This window comes from Pyricularia grisea (assembly GCF_004355905.1).
Source record: "Pyricularia grisea strain NI907 chromosome V map unlocalized Pyricularia_grisea_NI907_Scaffold_6, whole genome shotgun sequence".
NCBI lineage: Eukaryota > Fungi > Ascomycota > Sordariomycetes > Magnaporthales > Pyriculariaceae > Pyricularia > Pyricularia grisea.
The window spans coordinates 44,941-66,702 of record NW_022156719.1 but is presented as its reverse complement, the minus strand read 5'-3'; the positions used below and the strand labels follow the sequence as shown (position 1 = coordinate 66,702).

Genomic DNA, 21,762 nt, shown 5'->3' with positions numbered 1-21,762 from the left:
ATTATAAAGGATGGTTACCAAATAAACGATTTAAATCGGTAATAATTAAGGCTGGATAAATGGTCGGGTAAAAAACCGAAAATTATTGCGCAATTATTAAAAAAAAAAGTAAAAATTATAGGGGGATAAGGTTAAATCCGATTGGGATTAACGTAAAAAATTTTCTAAATAATAACGTTTTTTTAATTGGATAAAATACGGGGTAAATATAAGGCTAACCCAATTAAAAAAATACCGTTTACAAAAAAATTTCCGAATTTTGGAATTTAATTGTAATAATAAAAATTTTAAATTTTTACAAATTTTACAATTTTACAATTCGATCGCGGTTTTATTTTATATTGGAAAAATTACCATTTGTAAAAATAAATATCGCTAGTAAATATGGGTAAAAACCTGCATTTTTTACAATAATTTTAATTATAATTAAAAATTAACCAAAAATAATATCCAAACGTAAAACAAATAATAATATCGGTCGTAAGGCCTAAAATTTACGAAACCGTAATAAAAAACTTAAAAAATAAGCAAATAATGGCGATAAAATTAAATTATTCGTAAACCGCGCGTATAAACGATTTAATATAATATTATCGCGGTAAAAATCGAAATTACGCGTTAATTATAAATATATAACGTCGATTAAATTTAAATAAAAATAAATGGAAAATAAATTTAAAATAAAATTTATTACCAAAAAATAAATAACCATTTTATATAATTATTTAAAATAATAAAATTATAATAATTATTTTTTATAATTATTTAAAAAACGTTAAAATTAATATTGGAAAAATTTACAATCCAAATTTAGCCTAAAAATACGTACCCCCGCCCCAATTAATAACGAATATTGGAAAAACGTGGACAATTTTAACAATTTGGAGGACGTTTTCGAAACTTTTTTTTAAATCCCCATTAAAAAAGCTAAAAAAACAATACCTAAATGGGAAAAAATAATCGTTATTTTATTATTATAATAGGCCAATTACCAAAATAAAACAAATAAATTCGTCCGCCAAATTTTTTACAGTTTTTTTAAAGGCGTTTCGTTTATTAATATTATAAGAATTGGTAAAATAATACGCCAAATTCGCCATAAAATTACCTATTTTAATAATATATTAACGTTTTTCCAAAAAAAAAATAGCTAAATTGGTAAATAATTAATAATTATATAAAATAATTACTATTTTTTTTAATTAATAATATTAAATAATACGTAATTCCGTTTATTATATTATATATCGGTATTAATATTTCCTAATTGCGTATTTGGTTACCAAAATATATTATTGGGCAAAAAATATTACGGTTTACAATTATAATATAAACCAAATATACCAAATATTCGAAAATAAAATAAAATAAATATTCCCCAAATTAAAAATTATAATACCAAATTTAATAATTATAATATAGGACGGTTTATTTTACGTTTATTTAATTTTTTACCCTTATTAAGAAAACCTTATTACGCGTTTTTATTTGCTATAACGTACCCAAATTTTTAATTGTAAGCTATATTTATATTATAAATACCGCCAAATTCCGCGCGTAAAAATTATATAAAATATTTAATCGTAAAACCCCTATACGCCGCATTTAGGCCAAATAAACGTTTTATAAAATATGTATAAATATATTTAACAAATCGATTGGAATAATTTACCGAATGGTTGTTTAAAAAAATACCCAAAAATGGGTTACATTTCCATTTATTACCGCCGATTGGGTTAAAATACCCGATTTTGGCGAAGCAACAAATAAAAAAATAAAAAGGTTACAAATACTGGTTATAAAACCTGTTTATAATAAGGTATTTAAAAAATTTAAGGGAGATTTTTTGCCTATAATGTAAAATTATACCCAAATACGGTTCTAATGGATAATTACGGAATTTTTTTATATTTTAAAATTAAAATATAGAAAATTAAATTATAATAATTATTAAAATTAATATAATATAATTTTAACGGTAAAAAGGGTTTTTATTTTCCAACCCTTTTTAAAATTAGTAAAAGAAATTAAAATTAAAAGTTTTTTTTATTTATAATTTTACGTTAAATAAATTAATATATTTTAACCAATTTAAATAAATAAAATAAATAAAACGAATATAATTTAAATAAATAGGAAGGTATACAGGTAAATAAATATAAAAATAGGTAAATATTATTTATTAAAATTTTATTTTATACCCTATTATTTGTAAAATAAATCGGATAAGGGATATATTTTTAGTAAATACCGTAACCCGTTTGACGTAAATAATAACCAAATTCGAAACCGTAAATAATTGTATTAAAAATATTTTCCCGGTTTTTTATAAAACCATTAAAATTTTAATTTAAATATATAAACGAACGTAAAACGTAACCGTATTTATTAAATTCCTTATTATACGTTGAAAAACGATTTTAAATATTAATAAATCCGTATTGGATTATAAACGGCGAATATTTTTTAATATAATAATTAAAATAATATATTAATATATAATTATCCAATATAACCATTATAATTTATATTTATTTCCAGGTTTAAATCGTTTTATACAATTTTTTGTCCGTTATCCTTTTTTTGCTATTCGGTTATTAATACGGCCATTTTTTCGAATTGGTAATTTGTTTCCCGTCGTTTTTTTCGTAATTCTTTTCGTTTAATTTTGTTTTATAATTAAATTTTGGGATAAAATTATATCCGGGGGTAATATTTTTGGTATTTTTCGTAATCGAACGGGTAATTGAAAATTTAATTATTTAATCGGGTTTAACGGTATAAATTGGGTACAATTAATAAAAATAGGAAATTTAATTTCGATTAGCTAATATAAAATAAAAATTAAATAGGTAAAGATTTATTTAATATTTGGAAATTTTTGTTTAAAAACCGGTAATTACCCGTAATATTTTTATTTTATTCGTGTTATAATTTATTATATAAATAATGGCGATAATTTGGGAAAAAAAAAAAAAGTTCGTTAATTTTCCAAATTTTTTTTTTTTTTTTTTTTTAATTTTTAACCATATAATTATAATAAATAAATTAATAAGTTTTTTAGGGGAATTAATCGAAAAATTATTTTCCCCAAATGTTAAATTTATTAACGAATTTTACGATAAAATTTCGAACGTAAAAACGCCCGTATAACGTCGATTTAACGTAAATTCGAACGAAAATAATTTCCTTTTGGATTTCAACCAAAATACCGAAACGGAATTTATTATTATATTATTTACAAATTACAAATTTACGGATTATAATAAACCTTTAATAAACGGCGGAAAGAATAACGTTTATTATTTATATATTTTTAAATTATAAAATAATTTTTTTAATTTATTCGTTATTAATTTTTAATTTCGCCGCTGGATTTTAAAAAAAAATAAAATCGATTTAATTTTAAAAACGTTCCAAAAACCCAAATTGGCAGAAATTTGGAAATTTTACTAATAAAAATTTTCCCAAAATAACGGCGAATTATACGTTATTTACAAACGATATATACAAATATTAAAATACCCCCAATTTAATAAAAAAAACCAATAATAATATAACGAAATAAATATTTTTATACGGTATTATAATATTATCGTTTATACCCGAAAGGGATTGGAAATTTAAACGACGTCCGGTAATATTATATTAATTAACGTCGATTTTCGGTTAATAAATTATTTTTTTTTAAAAGAATATAATTATTTATATAATTATTTATATAATTATTTATATAATTATTTATTATAATTTAAATTTATTTATTTTATATATTATTTTTTTATTTACGTAACGTTAACAAAATATTATATATTTATATAAATTAAAAACGTATAATAATATTCGAAAAATAAAATTAAAAAACTTTACGTCCAATTTTATATTTTATTACGGAAAAAATTTAATATTATATACGATTCGGAATTTAAATTGTTCGTATAAACCCGAAACGACCGATAAAAAATTCCTTCGTTATAAATATTTACCAAAAAATATAAAATAATAATTAAAAATATTATTACCCAAATATTAATTAATATTTTCCGAAAGGGGAAAATATTTTTAATTATTAACGGGTAAATTAACCCAAATTTAAAATACGTTTTTTAAAATATTATGGCCGTTTACGTAAATAATAATTAAATACGCCGTTATATTATTTTGGATTTAATTATAATTAACGTTAATAAAACGAAAAAATAATTGGTAAAATTTACGGCCCAAATTATTGTAAAATATAAATTAAAAAATAGAATATTAATTATTACGGCCGATAATATATTTAATTTTCGCGCTAATAACGTAGTGGCGGAATTTCGGGTTTATAATTCCCAATTACAAATATAATTAAAAATTTCCCAATTATTTTATATGGTTTACGTTTTACAATTTGTAAAAAAGGTTATATATTAAAATTTTTATATTATTAAAATAAATTTTCGCGTTTTTTTGGTTAATTTTTATAACGACGAAAATTTAATTATTAATAATACGGACGAAAATAAAACGTGGAATATTTTTCCAAAATATATTATCGTTTAAATAAATAATACCAATATATTAAATAATTCGAATATTATTTAACCCAATATTTTATATTAATTAAAATATTTGGCGGTTTTATTTTATTAAAGCCTTAAACGGATAAAATTTTTTTACAATGTATAATAATTTACCGGTAAATATAAATTTAAAAGCCTTCGATTATTAATTAAAAATATTTAAACTAAATAAAATTCGATTATTTTAACTATTACGCGTACTTTTTAATTTTATTAAACCATAAAAATATTTATTTAATAATATTTTATTTCGTCAAATAATTAAAACGATCCGGTTAATACCATTTTAATTAAATTTTAAATTTTTAACGAAAATTGGATTATTTTAAAATATTTATTAACGACGATTAAAATTATAACGGTTTTTACCAACGTTTTTAGGGTAAATAAAATAAAAACAATTATATACGTATTATTTGGATTAAAAGCTATCGGCATAATTTTTACTAATTTTAAACGCAAATTTTAATTGAAAATTCGAAAATATTTATAAACGGGATAATATACTAATTTAAAAACCGCAATTTTAACGGCGCGAATAAAATTGGATAAATATATCGATTTAATTTAACGTTATTACGTTAAAAAATTATATTTTTTGGCCGTTATTTTAATTTTCCCAACGCGTACGGATTTCCGAAAAAACCGTTTACGGTATTATATAAAATATACCAATTAACGCGTAAAAAATTCAATCGCCAAAAGGATTAAACGTTTAACCGAATTATATTCGAAAAAACGAAATCCGAATTTCTATTCGAAAAAAAAGTTAATTTAACCGGGTATTAACCCGGTTTTATTTATTTTATAACGTAAACCGAATCCGAAAAAATCCAAATATATAAACAATTAAAATTTAAACCCGACAAAATTTTTATACCTTATCGATTAATCCGTCGAAAAAAATATCCGGTTAAAAATTAAAATGTTTTTAATATAAAATACGTAATATATTAATTTTATTATAATCCAAAATATAGATAATTATACGGATAATTATACGGATAATTATATATATTAATTTTTATTTATATTTAATTATAGAAAACGATAATAATATTTTTAACTGGTAGGTTATATATAAAATAAAATTTCCAAAATTCGCCCAAATTACCCGCGATATTTTAATTATACCTATTATTTTAATTTTTATCGAACGTTTATAATTATAATTAAACAATTTTATCGGTTTTAATTAATATTTTTTAAATTTATTTATTATTTGCGATCGTATTATTATTTATATTTCGATTAAAAAAGAATTTATTTTTTTAGTCGGTATTAAAATTATTATCGTAGAAAACGAATATTTAAACCCGGAAAACGAAAAAATTAAATACGATAAATTTACGGAATTCGTCGGTTTTATCCACAATTTAAATAAATTAAATAATAATTTTAATTCCGATAAAAATAATATTATCGAAATAGCCGTTAATAATACCCCAATCCGGATTAATATTAACCGTATATTTATATGATTTATTTTTATTTAAATTGGATTAAAATATAGTAAAATTTTTATGGAAATTCCAATTAGGGCGTTAAAACGGGTACGGAATAATATATCGTATAAGCGTAATTTAAGGAATTTTCAAATATAAAATATTATTAAATAAATTGTTTTTTTTCGTATTTTATATTCGGTTAATAAAAAAAAATATTACAATTAATATTTGTTATTTTTATTTTTATTATAATTTAATTTATTATATACGAAAAAAAACAAAAATTAATAATAATAATAATAATAATAATAATAATATNACGGAATAATATATCGTATAAGCGTAATTTAAGGAATTTTCAAATATAAAATATTATTAAATAAATTGTTTTTTTTCGTATTTTATATTCGGTTAATAAAAAAAAATATTACAATTAATATTTGTTATTTTTATTTTTATTATAATTTAATTTATTATATACTAATAATAATAATAATAATAATAATAATAATAATAATAATAATAATAATAATAATAATAATAATAATAATAATAATAATAATAATAATAATAATAATAATAATAATTATATTGGAAAATATATTATTTTATATTACGTTTATTTTAATATAATTTCCTTCGGAAATTTACAAATATTAATTTTAAAATATTTACGTATTTACGGGCTTTACCCACGGGGGCCCGCGGGCTGCCAAAAAAACCCGCGTTCAAATTTGGGCCGGGTTGGGCCCCCCTATAAATATTACAGTCTACCCGCGGGCCCCCCGACCCACCTACTTGGGCCGGCGCGGGCCCCCATGGGCGGGTTTTGGCAGGCCTTAGAGCCACCACAGCAATGGGGCCGAATTTTTGTAGGTGGTCGACTTGGCGCAGAATTTTGTGACTCGGCAGGTCAAGTTGTCGGTGGACTTTAGCCAGGGTAGCCGGAGAGATTCCTGCTTTCGAAGAGCGCCTCTTTGATGCGGGGTATATGGACCGTTCATGCCATTCAAGGTCCAAATCGCCCAACGAGCTGCGACACGTCTTCGGCTGCCTCCTGAATTTGGCTGAACAAAAGCCGTGGGTTCCCGTGGCGGTGGCGGCCCGGCGGGCTCGGCCAAGGTTATGCTGCTTGTCGGCGTGCCCTGAAAACCATTGTCTGGTAAATGGCTAGTGGTAGGGGTATGGATGCCGTCTTCGGTGGTGCTCGGAGTGTCCATACCATTGTAGGTACTACCACTGTCCGTGAGCGTGGCAGAGGGGGCGGCCGTGAAGTCTAGGTCGCCTGCCAGACTCTGGGATGTATTGTTATGGTCGAGCAGATACGAAAAGGGATTAGACATTGTAGGGATCAACTTGGAAACGAGGGGGTACCGACCGGTAGTAGCAACTTGACGCTGATAATATAAAGAGTAAGAAATGAAAAATGTTCCAAAATGCCAACTACGTATTTATAAACGCTTTGCCCTAATCTTTGTTGTTGTTTTCTGCACTGGCGACTGCGCCTGCTGTGCCTGCTGCTGCGCACGCTTAGCGTAAGGACCCCTGTAAAACCCGCGCAAAGCCGTTAGGCAGCACCAGGTCCTCCGGCGTCCTCATTCGAATAAATACCGCAGAAAATAGGACCTATTCCCAATCAAAAAGCTGATTTAATCTAGCAGATAGCACACACGGCCCACTCAACCTTTGCAAGGTTATAACTCGAGTTATTACCCAACCCTTACAGCCCCTTGAAAGCAGTCGGGTGACGAAGCTATGGGTAAACAAGCTGTGACTGTTCCAGCTGCCAGTCTCACATAAGCCAACTTTCAAGCCAGCTTCACGCTACGTTTAACACGACGGCCTTTTCTCCATAATGGGGGAACGGTAACACTATACCTCACACCACAACATTATCCAGGAGGCGGCCTGCCACTTATTTATTCCTTGAGGTTTGGGAAACGTGTAATATTAATGTTGATTTGTTGATGACTGGATTAAACTACTTTCGGGAATGTAACCACTTGGTCGTAACACGTAATTATTTATAAACCTTAAACATAATAATTATATAAAAATAAAAATTAGTGAAACGGCTGCCGTTTGATAAGCAGTATAGGAAAATTACCTGTTTTGTAATAATTTAAATTAGAATTAACTTTTAAACTTTCATATTGTAACATTTTTCCAACGGCTCCTTTGTAATAAAATGGTTTCAAATTCTTTTTTTTTGGAGGATTGGGGATGTTAATATAATAACAGTTTTATATCCCTGCCTCAATCCCTAATATAAGCGTTAACATTTTTACGTAAAACGGCAAATTAAAAGTATAAATATTCTTTATCCCCCCGTTATAAAGTTCACTAATATTTAAATTTTATTTATTCCAAAAGCCAGTTCTAGTATTTTGATTAATACTTTATATTCCTTATTGCGATTAAAACTCGTCAAAATTCGTTTCGATAAAAACCGATTATTATTATCAATTATATTCCAATATAATCAAATCACACAATGAAATTCTCGCCTGCGATTTTGCCCTTGCTGCCTATTGTTTTCGGAGCAGGATCTCCTTCCTCTACAACGTTGGCAGATGCATCGCGCATCGCTATTCGCGCCGCTACTTCTGATATAACTTCATCCGACACTTTTTGCATCGAAACAAAACGTGTTACATGCCCTCCAAGTGAGGATGGTGTAAGACGATGCTTAAACATGTACGTGCAACCTTTTTCCATATTTATATACCGTGAAAAGTTCGGCGGGTTTTTGTGGTTAATTATATGTTATTTTTATATTAGAAATAATGTCGATACTTGCGTTACACAATGCGCTACACAAAGTTGCAGGTCTGACATTTGCTTACCCCATTATAATATTAATGGCTTTTGTACGGCAAAGTAAGTTTTTAAATATTTTATACCCCAATATATTCTTTGTTTTTATTTACTTTTACCGTTATTGGCGAGGAGGAAATATAAATATAACCACTAACCTTTTTTTAATTTATGTAGCAACACGTGCGTTTGTGCCAATTTTGACCCAGGTTTTCCCGCTTCTGACCAAGGCCCTGGTCCTAAAAGACCCGCTGGTGTACCCAGGCCAACAAATCGGGTTTAAATATCGGGCCACGTTAACGAACTTTCACGGTTTTATACTGGCCCCTTTTTACGACCAGGGTAGATATAACACGGAAGCTAGTTTATTATTACTTATCCACGAAAATCTTACTGTAAGAAAAGGAAAGGAAATTAAAAAAATTTAAATTTAACGTAACGTAAATAAAAGAATTACCCTGGTGGGCCGTTGTTTAGGGGTTTAGGTTAGGGTTTAATAATCTTATGGTTTGATTATTACATTACCCTTTTCCAAACCTCGTATATCGACGAAGGAAATTATAAAAAGCTTTTGTGAAATTAACCATACTGTCTTTTTTTCCTTCTCAAATTTAACTTTATATATTCCGCCACGTTATTCTTTTAATTCCGTTCGTCCAATTTATATTTGGCAGTGGATTTTATTTAAATTACCAATTATTTTAATGGCCATGCGGGATTTTTATATTTGTTGTGGAAATTCTTAAATGTTTTCGATAAATTATTAAAAACTTTAACCGGGTACCACGTATCGCTCAAATTATATTTTTACCAGATAATTTAATATAATTATATTTTATTCCGGGCAAATAATTGGGACCTTAGAATTACATCGATTATAAATTTTAATTTTCCGTTTATTTCTTTTAACGGGGGCCGTTTCTTTTAATAATAATAACTTTATTTTTATTTGGTGAAGGTAATTTACGTAAAGAAATAAACACTTTCGTTAAACAGTTTAACTACGTTGTAAATATAATTACATCCTCGCTTTTATTAAAATTTGCCATAATTTAATTTAATATAAGTCCAATTTAATTGTCGGTGTAATTGGCGAAAAACTACTTTATTAACAAAAATAAAGCTTTTAGTTTTAAAATTTATTAAACGTTACTTTTTATTAGTCTTATTATATTTATTTCGGGTATATTTTTAGCATGTTTTAATAGATTATCTTTTAAATGTTTTTAAGTTAGCGGTTAATTTACAAGGCTTTTCCTTTTTTATATAAATAAACGGTTATATTTAATAGAACGGTGAATAGGGGGCTTTAAAACTCGGTTTAAAATATTACTTTAACGGTGATAAACTTTAAATTTAAACACCGAGCGGTATTTTAAATAAAATTAAAATTAAATAAATATACGCTTTTATTATTTTTAACATTTATTAATATAAAACCGTAGTTTTTAATTAAACTTTTTATAATATTTTAGCGTTATTATATATTTGAGAATGTAAACCACTTTTATACTTATATATAATCCTTTAAAATTATAATTTAATTTAAATATTCCAAATAATAATTAAATATATATTAAAAAAGTATAACTCCTATTAATTCTTTAATATTAATAATATATATATACAAATAAATTTAAAAACTCTTTTTTTTATTTTCTTTTAATTAAAACTTAATTTATTATTATAATTTAAATATTGTATTAATTTTAAAAATTCTAATTATTATTAAAAGATTAATTTTTATAAGTTTAAAATAATTACAGGTTATTTGGTTTTAAAGTAAATAATTAATATAATAATATTTTAAATGCCCTTTCGTCCGTTTTTACTTATTAAAAATATATAATATTAATACGGTGTTTAATTCCCATTTTCAAATTAATTTAATTAAAGTTTTATTTTAAAAATATACGGTAATTTAATTATAATGGGCGTTATATTTGCGGAAAACGGTTTTATAAAACTTTTTATATTAAAAATTAAGTTAAACTTTATAATAATTATAAAGCAGGTTTATATATTGGATTAAATTAAATAATTATATTTAATTAATATTTTCTATTTTAAATATTTAATTAATTCTTAAAATAATAATATATTTAGTTATTTACCGTTTGAATAATTTACGTTTTCGGTTAAACCTTTTATTTTAATTTACAAATTTAAGAGAAAATTAAATTATATATAATTAAATAATTGCCCTTTTTTAAATTACGTAATATAAATTAGTTTTTTTTTTAAATATTATTTAATTTTTATTTTTTTTTTACTTATAAATTATAATATACGTTTTAAATTATTTAATTTACTTATAATATTTAAAATTACATATGTTTATAATTTTAATATTTCTTTAATAATATTAATTATTATAAAATTATATATTTATTTTTATATAATTCTTTTAAATTTAAAAAGTTTAATATAAATTACTTTTTTATTATTATTTCCATTTAATTAAAATATTAGTATAATAATAAATAATTATTATAAAATAATTATAATAAAAGTTTTTAATAAAAATCTAATATTAAATTTATTTTTATATTATTAATTTTCCTTATTAATACGCTTTTTATTAATTTATAATATTTTTATATTAATTAATGGATTTTATATCCGGTTATTCGGGTATTATATATTCTTTTCACCGTATTTTTACTTCCATATAATATAATATAGTTTATTTATAAGTTTTAAAGTTTTATTATAAGTTAATAACCCTTTAATAAATACGTTTAATTAAATTTATCCGTTATTTAATTTAAACGTTAAAAAGTTTTTATATACATTTAATAATATTTCGCAGTTTATTTATTTATTAAATTAATATTTTTTATCCGGTTTTATTATTTGTACGTCGGTTTTATAATTGTAAGTTTTTTCCTATTAATAAATTAACGTATTATACGCTTTCCAGGTATATTAAATAATATATTTATACCTTTTTTATAACTTATTCGCCGGTATTAATTTAAACCTGTTAATTAAATTTCCTTACCGCATTTTTATTTTTATATTATTAAATTTAATTTAATAACCGTTTGAAAATAATATATTTAAGGGTAATAAATTCTTTAAAAATATATTTAAAATCTCGCTTTATTATATTTTTATTAATTCTTTTTATAAGTTTTCGGTTTTTAAAGTTAAAATAATATCCGCTTATATTATTTCCAATGTAAAATTTTCGCCCATTTTAAAAAAGAATACAAATTATAATTTAATAAAACGACGTTTAATTACCTTATATAATTATAATAAGAGGTAACGGATTAATATAAGTTATTTATTATAAGTTATTATTATAAGTAATTACGTAAGTAAACTCTTTTAATGTTATTATAATTTTATATAATAAAACCTGATTTTTATAAATATAATTTGGTAATTATTTAATTTTATTTACGAAACGCGATTTAAAAATTTCTCGGATATTAAATTATTTTCTATTTATTAATTAGAAAACGTCCCCATTTATTAATATATTTATCTCTTATAATATAAACTTTTTAAAATAATTCTTAAATATTTAATCCTCTTTTTTTATTTATATTTAATTACCAATTTGAAAATTCGTTATTTATTTTTTCTTTTAAAAATTGGTCATTTATTAATTTACGTTATTATTTTTTTTATTATTTACTTCCCCTTTTTACCACCTGTTTTTTACTAATAAGACTTAAATAATTCTTATCTTAATTATTTATTTTATTTTTTACTATTAAAAATTATATTATACCGATTATTTAATTTCCTTAAGTTTTTTTCCGCTTTAATTATTAAGGTTTTGGGTGTTGAAATTTTAATTTCTTTAATAAAATATTAATATTATTTATTTTTTCGGTTCTTAAAACGTTTATACGGTAAATAAATACATATATTATAAAATATATTATTTATTCTTCCGCTATATATTATTTAGATTTAACAACTCTAATTATTAATATTTTAACCTAATTTACAAAAAATAAAGTAAAAGGCTTTAAATTATTAACCTTGAAATAATAAATATAAGTATTATATATATATATATTAACATTAGAAAACATGTAACGATTAAATAAATAAGTAAACGTATTAATAGAATTAGACTCGTTTACACTTGTAATTTATTATTATTAAAACTAATAATAAACTTATTTAATATTAAGTTAAATGTAAGGAATTAATACTTTAAAAAAACCTATTTAATAACTATTTTATTTTTATTTACTTGTTTTAAATTATATTAACTTGCCAATTATTAAAAGAATATATATTTCTTATAAACTTTTATTATTATAAATATTTCCTTTTATATATAATAGAAAAGGAGGGGGTGATTTTCGTATTAAATATATATTTAAATATATTTATATTATCGCGGAAACCTGCGAAATCGCCGAAATTTTATTTGCCCGCGAGGGTTAAACGTAAATATTTTAAATAAGGTTTCCGTTAAAATATAATAACGGCGGAATAAAATTAAAAGATTTTAATAATATAAATATATATTATATATATAATATTATTATTTTAAAGATTATTAAAATATTATAAAAAATAAAATATTTAAATTAATTCTGTATTTTTACATATAATATATATGGTAATTATTTTTATTTCGACGGACGATGTAAATTTTCTTTTATATATATTATGGGAAGTAATAAAAACGTTAAAAATAAAAGCCGGGTAATAATAGGTGTAAAATCCCGAAACTAACCTGTAAATACGAAAGAGTAATTCCGTTTAATAAACGTAAAAATTATAACGCAGACGGTCTTTTTTAAAATAATCGCGATATAAACCGCCAAACCAAAAGATTAATAATTTTAATATTTTAAATTTAATAAGTAATTATAAATAATAAACGGGTTATATATAAAATACCTTAATATATTTAAAAGGTTATTATTAAGTTAATTAAATAAGATTAATATGTAAAAGATAAGCTTTTAATTTTATTAAGCGGATGTAATTTAACTAAAATATTTATTTGTAACGTAAAAAATACGCGACATTTTAAGCATAATATTTTTTTTAAATATCTTTTATCGAATAATTATTTCCAAATTTAAAAAATGCGTATTTTAATATATATATATATATATATATTAAAATAATCCGGTTTTTACTAATAAAAAAATTTACGAGTGTGTTAATTACGTGTGGAGGCATTTAATTTAAGAATAAGTAGCAGAAACTTTAATAAATTATTATATAATTATAAATAATTCCAAATAAATAATTACCATATATGAAAACATTGTTATTTTTTATGTTGTTTTACCGATTCCAGTGATTATTTTATTCCTAATAGCAAAAATAATAAACTGAAAAAGGAATTAAAAAAAAGAACGAATGCGGTCGCGTTCTTGGGTAAAAAAGCCTCGCGCGTAATCCCCGTGCGTAGGCCCTGCCTTAATAACCTTAACCCTGCAAACGCCAGTTTAATGTGGTGGTAGCCGTCAGGCTCGCCGGCCTATAATAGTCGCAAAAGAGTCTGGATATGGTGCGAGCCAGTTCGGTGGCCAATGGTTAGCCGGGAACCGAAAGGCCCCGGTCGTCCGGTTCGCGAACCGAACGCGATAAGGGCTTCGAATAATATCCAGGATTTTGTACAGCGGAGGATGGGCGGATAAAATATATATAGCCATATTAATAATATGTGCTCCTTAGCGTAAAAATCAACGGCAAATAATTAACTGGCTGGCGCCGATATAGACAATTACATAATAAAGCCCAGCGTGCATGTTTTAATGGTAATGCCGCCGAGGTTAGAAAAACGTTCCAAGCCTTACTTTCTAGCACATATTAACGTTGCGTACCCCCTGTTCGGCACCCCCCCTGTTCGGCACCCAAAAATAACAACACTTTTATTTTTATCCTCCAACTTCTATTATAAATATCTCGATGAATCTTTCACTTTTGGATTTACTTTTTTCTAATCTTGATTCTCCATTTTCCAATGAAGCAATATACTGAAAAACAGCTTATATCTGCAATTAACGACGTCAATAATGGCAATCCAATTGCAAAAACCTCCCGAAAATGGGGAATACCTAGGTCTACACTTCAAAGTCGACTTAAAGGTTCTCAAGCTTATAAAAAAGCACAAAGCCCTTTTCAAAGGCTTTCTACGGAATAGGAAAAGCATTTGGCTGATTGGGTATTTACCCAAACAGCTTTAGGGCTTCCGCCAACGTATTAAGAATTACGCTTTTTTGCCGAACGAATTCTTTAAGCCGCCGGAGAGACAAAAGGCCTTGGAAAACGTTGGATAACTCGTTTTTTGGCTCGTTATCCAATCCTTAAGACCCAAAGGCCCCGTCGAATAGATAACGCCCGGGTTAATGGCGCTACTACGGAGGTAATTAAATCTTGGTGGCTTTATATTACGAACCCGGTTATTAACGCTATTAAACCGGAAAACCGTTGGAATATGGACGAAACCGGTATAATGGAAGGTAAAGGATTTAACGGCCTGGTATTAGGGCTTAACGGGATCCGGCCGTTGCAACGGAAAGAGCCCGGAACGCGGGGTTGGACGACTATAATCGAATGTATATCGGCTACGGGCGTTGCCCTCCCTCCCCTTGTTATATTTAAGGGAAAAAACGTACAACAACAATGGTTTCCGACGGATTTAAGCCTTTTCGATAATTGGAAATTTCACGCAACCGAAAACGGGTGGACAAATAACGAAACGGTTATCGAATGGTTAAAAAAAGTGTTTATTCCGTATACCCAACCTTTAACCCCTGAAAAGCGGTTATTAGTTTTGGATGGCCATGGATCATATATAACGGACGAATTTATGCTTCTTTGCTTGTAAAACAATATTTAACTCCTATATTTACCCCCTTATTCGTCACACGTTCTCCAACCATTGGATTTATCGGTTTTTGGGCCGTTAAAAGAAGCTTATCGACGTCAACTTGGATTTGTTAGCCAATTTTGCTGTTCAACAATTATTGGAAAACGAAATTTCCTATTTTGTTATCGAAAAGCCAGATTAAAAGTATTTATAGCAAAAACCATTTAATCTGGTTGGCGTACAACGGGGTTATGGCCGGTAAACTTGGTTAAACCACTTTTAAGCCCTTTTTTGTTAGAAAATAGCAATGCCAACGTTATAAAAGATAAAAACAACGGTTTGCAAAGGGATAAAATACCGGAAAGCCCAGCCCAAAAAATTAACGACCCGTCTTTATTTATTTGGAAAACCCCTAAAACGACCCGAGATGTCCGATTTCAACTGCAAAAACTTTCCCAATCCAACAAAACCAACGCTACTTCACGTCTTTTATTTGCAAAAGTCCAAAAAAGCTTCGAAGTTAAAGATACCCTTTTGGCTAGCGCCCAGCAAAAAATCAGCTTATTGGAAGCACAACTGGAGGCAATACGGCCGGTTAAAAGGAGGAGGGTGGTTCCGGATCCAAACGAGCTTTTGGTTAACAAACAGAACATTATTGGATTGCAGGAAAAGGATATAGAAAATTTGGAACCTTTAGCTGATGAAGAAGAGGTTAATGAACCGGAGAAGCGTGAAAACGATTGTATTTTTGTCCGTTGATAATTTTATATTTAAATCAGCTTATAAAAGTAGGCATTTCGTTGTTAGATTTTCAGGGTGCCGAACAGGGGGGGTGCCGAACAGGGGGTACGCAACGTTATGTCTTAGATTCGAATCGACCGGCGCACCGTACGCCAGGAAACCTTCTTTTGTGGCATAGCAAAGTGCATCCCCGGGCAAAGTTGTGTGCTGCAGCAAACTTCTGTCTCCATCCGTGGGAGATGGGCATTGCTGAGATGACATGCCACCAGGGAGGGCCATCTCGAAAACGTATGCTGATGTAGCAGCGGATGTTTCATTCGCAGTCAAGTTGAAGATGATGCGGATTTCGCTCTAAGCATTTCTGGACGTCACCTCAAGCGTGGGGCCGCTTTTGGTTGTACTAGACAATCACAACTCCAAAGAATGGTAAAGCATAGATGATCGGAACCATTGTAGCAACAAATATATTGCATCGCAGCACAGGCGTGTGCAAGGGCAATTGATCAATTGCCTAATGACGGGTCAAGGTAGAGCAGCATTGTGGTGGACCCCGGTGGCTAGCTGAGAAGATCTGACATTTCTTCTGCTCAACCAGGCGGGATGTATTTTTACAGTGGATTGGTCAACCAGAGAAGCAATTGCTAATGCAGATTTATGGCGGCCAAGATGAGCCAGGAACCAGGGTAGGGAGTGGGGTGTGGAGTTGCATCTCTCATCTGCCCCGTAATGCAGCGATATATCCGGAGTTAGCTCGCAGAGTACCCCAGAGGCCATGTGCGACCAGTTGGATTGAAAATGAATAAGGACAAAAATGTTCAGGAAAAGCCACAAGAACCAAGGCTCCCCGATTTGTGCACCACCGTGACCCTCGCGTAGTCCTACAGTACAAAAGAGAAGGAAGAAATCGATCAGTCTTGACGCAATCGTATTTTCCAGCCCGGGCCGGGGCTACTGTTGTGTTTCCAGCTCAGTTGGCCATCAAAAAACACATAAACTTCCCCTACCACATGTTGGTGTCTCTCGCCTCGCGCGAGGGCATCCATGGGACAGTCCTCGGGTTTAGTTTCTCATGGCAATGAGCTGTATGGTCCCGTGTTAGCTCAAATGGTCACAGGTACGGATTACACTAAAAGGGTCTGCTACTTACAGCAGATCTGATCGTTCCTGGTGTAGTAGGGTATTTCTGGCCGACATCTGATGTGCGATTGGAGGGTGTTTCTGTACCGGCCACACCACTCTGCTACAATAGTTCTCCAGTGACCGCAGCTGTATTCCATCTGCAAGGGGTATTAGTTGTTTCCGCAGTGAAAGGAATAAACACAAGTACAGCGTACATTTTGATAGGTGCACATGGGCAAGGTGGGTATGGGTTTTCGTCGTAGATGCACCGACCAAAAGCCGTGTACTTCACTCGCTAAGATAAGGCTGCCTTTAAAATAGCTGCGGCCAGACGGAAAGAGTGGTGTAGACAGACGTTCCAATATCGAAAGGTTTCCGATGGCAAGTGACGATTTGCGGGTCAGCTGCTTTTTGTGCAGCAGCGCTTCGTTGATTCTGAGGTCAGGAAGTATCCGTACCTCCGGCCATTATATACACCATACTACTTGCATCCCAGCTGTGCGTGCTTTACCTGCATCTCCGCTCGACGTGGTAGGTCAACGAAGCTGCAAGTTGCATGTGATGTTCCGGCAGCTTGCCCATCGGCACCATGACGCGCTTGAAGTTCTAGATTCCGAACACCAAAAAGTCCACGGATACCCAAATCCATTACGACGGCAGCCAAGGTTTGATCTCACCAACTACTTCGGTTAATGCGGCCAGGGTGGCGACGAGCATTCAGGGATATCGAGCGAAGCATTGTGGGAGAGATACCGGGTTGCCAGGCATACCACATCCGAGCTCCTCGGAAACTGCAGCTCAATTTGTCAAACCCGAGGTGGTCACATCGTTTTGTTGCGTTCGGCAGGATCACCAACCGGGGCAGCGCACCCCTATTGCCTTGATAAGAAACCGCTGTGCTTTCGTGGGGTGGGGCTCTTGCAAGGTGCGTTGTATCGTCCGACAGCAATTACTGCCCCACCCCCACTCGATCATTTGCAAGGGCAGGCCTAGTAACGGTGTGACGGGGTGTTGGGCCCACTTCGCAGCCTCGCAGGTTCCCAATGTACCCTCCTACAGCATGACGGACATTTACTGCCCAGACGGCAGTCACATTTACTGCACAATTAAGGTGCACATTTGCAAAGTCTCCGTTGATTTATGATTTTAATTATATAGCCCTTGCGCTACACGCTATCCGTATCCCTTGATCCAGGTTTAAGATGGCACGTGCTGTCGTTATGTGGCACTTTGCTGTCTTGATGCTTCTTCATAGCCTTGACTCTTGACAATCGTAATCTCAGGCAGGGACCAACTACAACCGGGAGGCAGATCGAAATGAGGCATATGGTGCCTGATACTTGGTCGAGAAGCATGCCAAAGTAGTCTGACGTGTGCGTCAACAAAAGACTACCCACCGTGATGAAGGTGCAACTACTTTCATTAGTATCAACCAAATACTGGCTCAAGATGCTTTGCTTACAAAAGCTTCATGGCCCACATTGGCCGTAAACCTCTTGGGTCCTTCTTCCCCATTTCTGGAGGGTCCTGCTTCCGTAGCCAAAGCCACACGCCAACACCAACAAGCGTGCCCGAATCTATGCAAATGCTTATGCTTACGCATATGATGTGCAAAATTCTCTGGCTATGGCCTATGAAGACTGTCGAAGGTGGACCTATACAAGTCCAAGCGATGGTCGATCCGGCCATGTCGAAAATGATCACGACGAGCAAAGCAATCCACCATCTATGAAGTTGAGGGTAGATAGAAGGAAATCTTGGGCTCAGAATAGAAAGAATCTTAGGGCCACTAGACCTCACCCCGTTGTTGAAGTGGGCGAGCTGTGCAAAGAACAGGCAGATCGAAGCATTTCCGAAGGCCGTCGCAAGTACCGCAAGTAGAGACCCCCAGAACCAGTACTAGAAGGCCTCAGTATAAATTCCATGTGAGTGTGGACAGCTTACTTACCTCCACAGCAAGTTGAGGGTTTGATCCTGTAGTTTGGAGGGGCCATTGCAGCCAGGCTAGGATCGTCTGCGCGAACATCAAGAGTGCTCCAACACAAGCAAGGTAGTCAGGAAGGAGGGCGACTGGAGCCAGCGTTTGAGACCTCCAGAAACGTACAGACCGAGTGGCAACAGACAGAACCATAAGAAAAGTAAAAAAGATTGTCAGGAAAAAGAAAGCCTCTTGCGGCACTATTGATCTCTTGGATGCCATGTTGACATGATAGTGAGCAGCAAACCGCATCTAGAAACTGGAAGGCGTATGTTAAGTTTATAAAGGAACAATTTCCAGTAGCAATATCCTGACCCTGGCTGACACCCAAGCCGTTGTAAATGGCATGGGTACGAAATGAGGGACCCATAGGCCATCATGCCTTGGAAGCACCAGTTTCCAGAATCCCATTTCCATTAGCTAGGTAGCTGTTCCGAAGGAGAGGTGGATGATAGCAGCATACGAGGGCAAGACTATCAGAAATGGCCCTTATGCACCCATTTGCTTCCAGGAAGGTCAAGAAGTTGCCGCTCTTTGCTACGTTGTAATTTTCTACGTTAGGAAAGGATACGCAGCCGGAGAGATTGATCTCCTACCTCATTTGGCGTTGTCAAAGCCCATTAACATTCCACCCTGACTCTCGAATTGAGTCTGGGGCGGGTGTGCGCGGAGGAGGCCGAGGCGGAGGTGGTGGTGGTGGTGGAGGAGGAGGAGGAGGAGGAGGAGGTTTGAGAGCTTCCATTCCGGCCCGGCTCACGTTTCAAGGCCAACTGTTAAGCTTGATAGACTTCAAATGATAATGATGTTCATAGGATACGGATTGCCAGACTGAAGAGAATAACCTCTACTAAGTTAAAGCAAGAATCCTCATCCATCTTTATACTTACTCTACCGCTCTTTGTAACAACCAAGATGGCTCTCTTCCATTGCTTTGACGTGGTGGACATCGGTCGTGAGGAGGTCGAAATAGAGGCCAGCAGATGTTGGCCGGGCCGCCTTTTCGGTCTCCGGAGAACAATGCGTACAGTCGGGCAAATGATTGGTAGCCAAATCCAACCCTGGTTTTTTGCCTTTTTAATAACACTGTAAGAAACAAAGTTTTGGTCGCTTTTTGCAGGCGAGGTCAGGCCAGGGTCACTTTAGGTAAAGACTAAAATCGTGCAGGGCCCCCTGCGAAATGCAGACGCGCTGCATTCCGGACAAGGGTGACGAGGTGACGACCCACAAAGAGGCTGCGGAAGTCCGCAGAAGTCCGCAGAAGTCCGCAGAAGTCCGCAGATGTCTGCAGATTTCCACACATGTCCACACATGTCTACAGATGTCCGCAGAAATTCGCTAACTGCGCTTGCTATTCTGGCGACCTAGTAAACTTTCCCGACATCGAATCAACCATGGTGAAAGCAGTAGATGAAGTCTTGCACCAACTCGAGACCAAATCTCGTTTGATAGTGGAGGCAGGGAGATTTGATACACAGCAGAACGATCGCATTATCGAAGCTCTTCAACTCTTGGCACATGACGGGCCCAATGTGGGATCCCCGGCCTACAGGAAGAAAACGGTCTACACACAATTTCTGAAGCTGGTCCATGAGGCTGTTGGAACAAATGGCGTGATACTTTGTGCGGCTGGGCTAGGGGCCACCTACATCGAGGCGATGGGGAAACAGGCTCGTAGCGCCGTTCCGGGTAGACTGCAAGTCAAGCTGTCCCAAGAGTTCATTCAAGTCGCGTCGAAACATCAAGGTAAGCTGTTCACGCCATCCGTTACTTTGTTTCTCGTGCTAAGTTTACCAGCCTTGAAAGACAGCCCGATAGTCACATTGGACCAGCAGACTGTCTCTGTGGACGGAAGACAGCCGCCCCCGACGCTGTACCTTGACCCATTGGACAGTTTGAGGTCCTACCAGGAATATCGGCCGCTCTTTTGGGATGACGTGCAGATGTGTTTGGAAAATCGCGCAGAGGGAATGCCAATGTTGTTCTCTAATTATTCGGGTATCCCGGCATATGTGGCATTTCCTATCAGCTGGAAGGCTGAGATGCACCTTCTCGCAAGAAATCATTGACAGTATATGTCTTGACCAGCTCGATTGGCCGCAGCAGTCCAAAATAGACCTGTTAAGGCTCGATTGTATTCATCCTGAACTGCTTTTCTCCCCGCTCTGGAGAGAGATCCAAGCAACACGAACCTCACCCCTCGAATAGTACTTCCATGTTGTGTTCCAGTCGAGGACTACCATCTTACCCTTATAATTCGTACCCAATGTGTGGAGAACACTGAGGGACTTTATG

General features: G+C 31.6%; 1 protein-coding gene across 1 annotated transcript; it reads left to right on the top strand.

Moving 5' to 3' along the window:
- Positions 1 to 20,861: 20,861 nt before the first annotated feature.
- Positions 20,862 to 21,536, top strand: PgNI_07998 (uncharacterized protein; the record flags this gene model as incomplete). Its single annotated transcript, XM_031128000.1, has 2 exons — positions 20,862 to 21,213; positions 21,265 to 21,536. The coding sequence occupies 2 exons, from the start codon at positions 20,862 to 20,864 to the stop codon at positions 21,534 to 21,536; spliced, it is 624 nt and encodes a 207-aa protein (XP_030979395.1).
- Between the last annotated feature and the right edge of the window lie 226 nt (positions 21,537 to 21,762).